Source organism: Ochotona princeps, chromosome 4, assembly GCF_030435755.1.
Source record: "Ochotona princeps isolate mOchPri1 chromosome 4, mOchPri1.hap1, whole genome shotgun sequence".
Lineage (NCBI taxonomy): Eukaryota > Metazoa > Chordata > Mammalia > Lagomorpha > Ochotonidae > Ochotona > Ochotona princeps.
Window position 1 is genome coordinate 54786550 of NC_080835.1, and position 8438 is coordinate 54794987.

At 50.7% G+C, this 8438-nt stretch overlaps 1 protein-coding gene across 3 annotated transcripts in view; it reads right to left on the reverse strand.

Annotated features, from left to right (window-relative positions):
* MAP6 (microtubule associated protein 6) overlaps window positions 1-7698 on the reverse strand; it is a 65195-nt gene extending 57497 nt beyond the window's left edge. The window contains exon 1 of one of the 3 annotated variants that reach the window (XM_058663598.1): window positions 5972-7698. In XM_058663598.1, coding sequence (XP_058519581.1) covers window positions 5972-7290 — 1319 coding nt within the window. In that variant the 5' untranslated portion in view covers window positions 7291-7698. The remainder of the gene's footprint in view (window positions 1-5971) is intronic. The other 2 variants (XM_058663597.1, XM_004589880.2) reach the window with 2 other exon arrangements.
* Window positions 7699-8438: the final 740 nt, after the last annotated feature.

The following is an 8438-nucleotide window of genomic DNA, read 5'->3' on the forward strand; positions in this document are numbered from 1 at the left end:
AAAAGAAAAATCCTTTTAGTTGATGCAGAAAAGTATTCAATAAAATTCAATATCCATCCACATTTTTAAATATTCCTGGAAGGGCTGTCCCTGTGGCATAGAAGGTTAAGCCTCTGTCTGTGCTACCAGCATCCCATATGGTGCCAATTCGTGTCCTGGCTGCTCCACTTTCAATCCAGCTCCCTGCTCATGGCCTGGGAAAGCAGAGGATGTCGCCCAAGTCCTTGGGACATTGCACCCACATGGGAGACCCAGAAGAAGCTCTGTTTCCTGATCAGCCCAGCTTTGGCCATTTGGGAAGTGAAGCAGCGGAAGAAAGATCTCACTCTCTCTCCTTCTCTCAGGAATCCTACCTTTCAAATAAAAAATAAACTCATGTCCTGGAACAAAGACATCTGTTATCATCCACCTTCTGAAACCAATGCAGCAACACAATAAAAACACAACATTAGAAAGGAAAAAGTCACCTGCTCTTTGCAAGCCTGCAGTCTAGCTGATTAGAGGATGTGGTAAATTGAATGCAAGAATTACATGTGAAAGTAAATTAGAAAATTATGATAAATTCATCACAACAGGAACAATAGCTAAAAGATAACTTAGAAAATAAGAATAATGCATTGTGACATTAGCACAGACCAATGGAATTTAATGGAGGGCCTAGAAAAAATATCCAAGGTTACCTATGTGATATATCTTATGTGATAGAGGAGATACCATAAATAAGTGAGGAAAAGTTACATTTTTAAAAAGAGCACTGGGACAAATGATGTCCTATATGGCAGAAAAATTCAATTCTCAACCTCATTTATATATAAATATAAAATGCACCTAATAAATTAATACAGGTATAAACAGAATAAAAACATAAAACTTAAAACTATATACATATATATAAATATGATTAGGTATGTATGCCTCTTGTGGAGAAAACCACAAAGTATAAATGGAGAACTCAATAGAAGACTTAAATAATACATGTCAAGCTTTATCATATCTCTATGTGGGAAATCTCAAAACCTTAAGGATGGCTAATCTGTGTGAGTAGTGTTTTCCCATGTAAAGTTCATTTGCATCAAAACAATCTAGGGTGATTGTTAAAAAAAAGAGATTCTTAGGCCCCATTTTACTTTTATTTGTTTGTTTAAAAGGCAGAGAAGCAGTGGTAGGGCAACACCTGCCATCGGTGGGTTCACTCCCCAAATCCCTACAGCAGCCAGAGGTGAGCCAGGCTTACGCCAGGAGCTGAGTCTCCCCTGTGGACGGCAGGGCCCTATCACCTGAGCCATTCGCTGCTGCCTGCTGCAGCAGGTGTTAGCAGGCAGCTGGGATGGGGAGCAAGAAGGGAGCTGAATCCCGGGCCTCTGACTGCGACGTGTGGGCTTCCCAACCTGCAGGTTTATGCTCTGTCAGATGCCACCCCTTAGATTTCATTTTTTAAAAAGTAAACTCCTAATTCCAGAAAAATTACAAGTTCACTAAACAAAAAGTTTAAAGTAGTACAATTCCCATACACCTTATACCCAGCTTCCCTTATTAATACTAGAGAGATATGTCAAACTAATGAACCACACCCAGGCCCCTTCTTCCCGCCTTCTTTATTTCAAACTCCTTCTATCCCCTTTACCCTTCCCACCCTCTAGTAATCACGATTTTGTGTTCAGATTAAGGTTTTATTTTCAGCTATCACACAGGAGGAAGAACATGCAGTATTTTTCTTTCTGTGTCTGGCTTATTTCATGCAACATGATCTGATGTCCTTCAGTTCCATCCATTTGGCTGCAAATGACAGGATTTCTTTCTTTTTTTACGGCTGAATAGTATTCCATTGTGTATATCAGCCACATTTTCTTTATCCATTCATCTGTTGATAGACAGCATTGGTTGATTCCACATCTCGGCTATCGTCAACAGTGCTGCAATAAACATAAGTGGAGCAGGTATCTCTTTAATACAATGATTTCACGTCTGGGTTACATGCCCAGTAGTGGGTAGGTGTTGCTTTAAACTTACTGAATCAGCATGTCTGAGAATCTGACCCAGGAATCTGCATTTTTGAAAGCTCTCCAGAGAAAATGTGTGTTTCAGATTTGGAGGCCTTGCCTTATGAAGTAAGCAGTAAGCTGAGTTGCACATTAGAATCGCTTGAGATGACTGTAAAAAATTCAGATGTCCAGGTCACTCCCCAGGCCAATTAAGACAGAGAGACCCTATGTGTGAACATTTTAAAAGGTTTCCGGTAATTTCAATGTGCAGCTGAGGCTGAGGCCCACCGTTCTAGGCAAAGGCACACTTCAACTCAATTTCTCCATCTGAACATTTACTTCTAGTGCTGACTTGCAAGGAATTGGACTTTATCTTGATGGATGAAGAAACAATTTCTCACATAAGGATTGCCACGGATTCATTTGGTATCCCAGCATCCTGTCTGGTATGTACAAGGGCTTGGTGGCCATTTTCTAAAATAAATTCAACTAAAGGATACTGAAGGAAATGAATTAGTATACAGATGAATAAAATTCTCACCAAGCCCTAAAAATTCCGCTGACCAGTGAGTCTGTGCAATAATAACTAGGTACAGTGTTAGGCTGAAAGAATGCAGAAATGAACAAAATACAACTCTTCTCTCAAGTGCTCATGATCTGGGGAGGGAGGCAGCTGCAGACAAAAGCATTTTACAGCTAAGCAGACACTGATAAGTATTCACAAAGAAAAAGCAGAATAGGAGAAAAAAATAATTCTGAATAGTAGAACCTAGGAAGCCATCACATAACATGGAGTGTCCAAGATTAGCCTTGATGTATTGCTGGGACTCACTAGGGGGAAATTAGGGACGTTTCCACACAACAGTAGGTCAGTCACAAGAGCTTTTCTTTAACCTTCATGCCAGGCTGTAGGACAAACACCAAAGGCTCCCTTTCTTTCTGTCTGCCTGGTTATTGCTCTCATTTTTCAAGAGCTTTCCTCTGCTTTATTAATTCTGCCTCATAATGTCTCTGCTGGTTTTGTCTAGGGAAAGTTTCTCATTAGCATTTCTATAAGAAGCACCTGCTACCCCATCTATTCCTATTAACTGATGGCCAGGGCAATGGGGTTGACTGGGAGGGAAATTTTAATCCCCTTCTGTGACTCATCTATTTTCTAATTGAGAATGCCAGGTCTAAAGTCACAAATGGCTTCCTAGTAAAAGCCATCCTTAACATTAAAAATGATAATAGAGACATACATCAACTGTATCATATCATCTATGTAAAACTGAATGCAGTAAAATTAACCAACTTCATGATTATGAATAATTATAAAGATATGTTAAGAATATGTAAAGATGGTTTATGAATTAGCTGAAGGATATATTATATACTGATTATGTATTGTGAGAAAAAAAACCAATTAACATCTGCTTCTAAATATTGCAAATATATGTCACATTAAACATATTAAACTGATGAATTATGTGTCTTATTTAAACAAACTGCGCACGTTGATGTTATGTGACAGATGTCACTTGTAAAGCCCATGAGATGGTCCAGTCATCAAGGTTGTAAACACCATGATTTATCTGGACAGACAGAACAAAAGGTTGTATAAATCAAATTGTCGTTGAAACGGAGCCTTGGGTAAGGCCTATCAACCATGGACACGAGGCATACTTAAATTTAGGAAATACCCAGAAAGCCAACAAAGAGAAGAATGCAAGACGATAGGAAGGAAAAGCAAGGTGATTTCTACAACTTTCAAGCATTTTTTTTTTCTTTACAGTGTATTTAACTTAATGAACATCTTATTTCTTCATAGCTACTTCCACCCAAAGTGCATTTCTGTGATATTAATTTCTTTTCTGGAACAAGAAAATAATGTTAAAGTTCACATCAAATTTGTTGTGCACTTAAATTGTCCATTAAAGAAACTGATGTCTCTTAGCAACACCCATCATTCTGATTCTTCAGTAATGTGTAATCACATTTTACACAAGACCACAGGCAGAATTTTTTTTTTAATGTGCAAAGATTTTTTTTTTCCTTGACTGGCTGATAGAATTCCAGAGCACAGGTTTCCCCCACCTAACCTAATCATTTCCAGTGTGTATGGAACACGAAGCAACACATGCTTACTGAAAACTCCAGGTGTTATTTCAGGAGAAAAGGCTCTTTAGAGCAAAGGGACAAGCCCTGGCCTGGAACAAGATGTATCTGAAGGGTGTGGTCACTGCCTGTCAGGCCCATCCGCAACAAAGCAAGTCCTGCCGATGCCAGAGACATCAACTGAGGAGGATGACCCAAGCAGGTGTGGGAATCTGGGTGGGATCTCTTTCCGCTGGCGTTGACTAGATGAGGGTGAGGAGGGACAGCCCCTCGCTCTCTGCCCGGAATGGAATCCGGAACATGAAGCGGCCTGGTGAGGAATCTGTCATTTGGGAACAGCCTTAGGATTCTCAGAAAATGAAGACCAAGCCATCGCAGAGACAGAGAACTACATCTTGGCTTTGTTTTTTAATGCCCTTTGTTTGTTTGCTTCCTTTTTCTTTTGGTCTTTAGCAGAGTAAAAATATAGTAAAAAATTCTATCTTTTCATGGCCTTTCAAGGAAAGGGCTATGTAGCTTTGTGTGACCCAGGGCTCCTGAAAGGAAATAGCAGACTCCTGGGGGGAGCAATGAGGCTGTGAAAACAGTAAACTGAGAGAGAGAGAGAGATGCCGGTGGGAGGGGATATCCAGGAGGGTGGGAAGGGCTGGGGTGGTAGGGGTGATGGTGGGCGTCAGACTCTGTCTAAACAGATGTCTGCAGATGCCAGTCTTTCCTAGCAGACAGGGAAGGGGTGCTGGTCACAGTCACCGGAGGACATCACTGTGGCATGAGGCCACACAGAGGGCCTTGACAGACAACACCCACTCTGCAGTCCTCCCCACCCTGCAGGGAGAGGGCAGCCAACGGCTGCGGCTTCCATGAGGGGTTTTGCACACCACATTGTGAATACCTACAGCTCAATTACTCACCGTGCTTATGTGCTTCCCAGACACCCAACCCCAGCCCATGGCGATCTGCTAGCTAACTGCTGTCAGGGGGAAAACTTCACAGTGAAACAGAAAGCCAGCCAGCCAGCCAGCCAGCCATTGAATTGGATACAGGGCCAGAGAGCAGATCAAAAGCAGTGAGGCTGCAGCAGAGGAAGAATTCTAGAAGGAGGAATGGAGAGGGGGTGTCATGCTTCATTTACAAATCCACATGGAGAACATGAATTGGTGGGGAGAGATGAGTTTTCAGTAGGGTGGGGGGCAGGGCTGGAGGTATCCCGGAAGTGGAAATCAGAATAATGAGGACATCGTGGAGAAGGTAGGAATGGAAACAAGTCCAGTTACAAGAGCAGCGACTCACTTCACCCTCACTATGTCCAGAACAGCGCCTGGCCTACAATAGGCTATATACTCCAGCAATCCAGCATTGAGTAAGAAATCAATAACTGAGTGACCAATCCTAGGAGATAGCTATTCTTAAGTACATCTCACAAAATTAGAAGCGAGGCCCAGAAAGGTTAAGAGACTTGCCCCAGCGTGTCACAGCCATGGAGGAGAAGTGCCTGTGTGGGAGAAGGGCGACGTGTAAAAGGCTCAGAAGAATTAAAGTGGGCAGAGAGAGGCGGCAAGGGGGAGGGGGACTTGGAAAGAATCCTTCTAGAAGGACAAGGACCCTAGGGCGGGCGGTAGGCAGCAAGGCAAGGCAGCCAACCGCGGAGACAGCTGGGGGCAGCATCCTGGGGAGCGGGGTGGGGCAGAGCCCAGAGCTTGGCGTGTGAAGAAATGGCGGGATGGGAAGCCGGGGCCGGGTGGGGAAGGCGTGGCCAAGGCGGGCACGGCAGGCGCCGGGACGGCTAGGAGGGGAAACGCTAACGGATGACGATGGCGGGAACGCGCCCTAGGCAGTTTTTGGGAGAGGGAAGGGGTGAGCGGCCCCACCACGGGGCTGCTGCGCCGGCTCACCTGTAGGAGCTGCTCACTGCACTCGTCACCTCCTCGCGGATTTGCCGGTTGAGGGCGTCCGCAGCCGCGCGCCCCTTGCCACCCTCCGGGCCTCCGGCCTGGGCAGCGGGCAGCGGCGTCTGCTCGGGCCCCAGCCCCTCTGAGCGGCGCACCATCCAGGCGGGCCCGGCCTTGCGGCGGGTGTCGCGTTCATCCGCACCCGACGCCTTGCCGGCCGCGGGGCGCCCTTCTTCGGCTGGAGCTTGGGCCTGGACCGTGGGCACCGGCGTCTGCTCCGGCCCCAGCCCCTCGGCGCGGGTCACCATCCAGGCGGGCCCGGCCTTGCGGCGGGTGTCGCGCTCATCCGCACCAGAAGCCTTGCCGGCCGCGGGGCGCCCCTCTTCGGTGTCAGCCTGGGCCGCGGGCGGCGGCGTCTGCTCTTGCCCGTGGCCCTCGGTGCGCCGCACCATCCAGGCGGGCCCGGCCTTCCTGCGGGTGTCGTATTCGTCAGCACCCGACGCCTTTCCGGCCGCGGGGCGACCAGCTCCGGCCTGCGCTGGGGGCGCCGACATCTGCTCCGGCCCGTGGCCCTCGGTGCGCCGCACCATCCAGGCGGGCCCGGCCTTGCGGCGCGTGTCGTGCTCGTCCGCACCCGATGCCTTGCCGGCCGCCGGGCGACCGGCGGCGCCAGGGGTCTCCTGTTCCCGGGCGTCGGCAGCAGCCTGCATGGGCCAGCGCTCCTGGCTCTGAGGCCGGCGTTTGGGCGCCCCGAGAATAGGCGCCGGAGCCTGCGAGGACGTGGGGATCTGCATGGGCTTGGGGATCCACGGGTGGTCTCCGCGGCGCGGCAGCGGCCAGGCCCGGAAGTCCTTCTGGTACTGGGTCTCGCGCTCGAAGGGCGCGTCGGACGGCTGGTACTCGCTGCGCGGCCGGCAGCTAGGTTCTGGCCGCTGCACTTTCCAGGCGCGGTAGTCCTGACGCATCACAGAGTCCGCGGGCCCGGCGCTGGAGGTGGAGCCAGAGCCGGGGCCGAGACCCGACCCGCCCCGACCAGGGGCGGCGGCCGCTTCGCGTTCACCACCAGGCCCTGGCGCCGGTCCTGTTGCCCGGGCAACTGCATCCAACTCTCCCTGGGCGGGCTGCGTCTCTATGGCGACCGCGCGCGCCGAGGGGGGCTGCGCCGGCTGCAGTTGCGGCGGTGGCAACTGCTGAGGGGCGCCCGGGTGCTCCGTGGCCTCGGAGTATTTGGTGAACACCAGAGGCACGGCGATGTCTGCCTTGTCTAGCTGGTTCCAGAAGCGGGCGATGCAGCAGGCCCGCGTGATGCACGGCCACGCCATGATGCTGACTGCAAAGCTGGCCGCTCGCTGGTCTCACTGTGGTTCTGAAGCGAGGCTCGAATCTTCAGCCCCCGACCCCGACCGGCCAAGGTGGCTCCCTCCCGATTTCTTTCCCCGCCGCTCCGATCGGCAGGAGCGACTTCGCCCTCCTCCCTCAGAGAACACCCTGGCAGCGTAAGAAAGAGTTTCTGCTGAAATAAAGTCTGAAAAGACCCTCGGTTACCGGCTGCGGACGCTTCGGGAGCGCAGTCTGCCGCGGCGCCGGAGACTGGGAGTCCCGGAATGCCCTGCTAGGGCGTCTTGGGGCGCGCCCCTCCCTGCGGCTGCGGCGGCGGCGCAGACCCCGGCCAAGCCAGGCGATGCGAGGGAAGGTGGCTGCAGGATTAAGCCATGGCGTAGCTGAGGAGCTGGAGAGGCGAGGAGCTGGCTCGGTTCTGCTTTCCCGTCGGTGTTCAGTCGCAGCCGGCCCCCCAGCTGGGTTTGGTAGGAAGGGGGTGCGATCAGCTCCCACAGAGACCCAGCGCGGCCACCTCGGCCACTGTCCCCGACGATGCTGCAGCCGCTGTCGCCGCCGCCTGTGCTGCAGAAAAGCGGCCCCACCCTTCAATGCCGAAGGAAAAAAAAATCCAGGAAAGATGCTGGGAGAAAGCGCGCTGCAGAAAAAAATCACCTGCTGTCGTCAGCGCGCGCTGCTGGGAGCTCGCCCTGCCCTCTCTCCCCTCCCCCAGCTCTGCAGCTCCTCCCTCCTGAGCTCCCTGGCAACCGCAGAATCAGGGCCTCAATGGGGGTCACGGCACCACGCTCCTGACAACTGGCCGGCCTCGGGCCGGTTGCTTCACCTCCCTGGAGCCAGAGGTCCTTCTTTTGTAAAACAAGGCCAGTCCCTGAGAAAGAGAGGGTGTTTTCTATATGTTCCATATATACACAGAGAGGAAACCCCCAGTGAAATCTCCACCCGCAGAACAGATGCTTTACGAAAGGCAAATGCTTGTATTGGGCAAAGGCACCGAGCTGCCTTAGAACACAGGCTGTGCAGGCCTTTCTCAGATTTGTGGCAAGGGGAGCGGCTGGCGCCCTGGCCAATTTCTTCCTTGAGGGAGTCCTTTGGAATGGGTGTCAGACCCACCCAAGAACCACACAGAGAGACC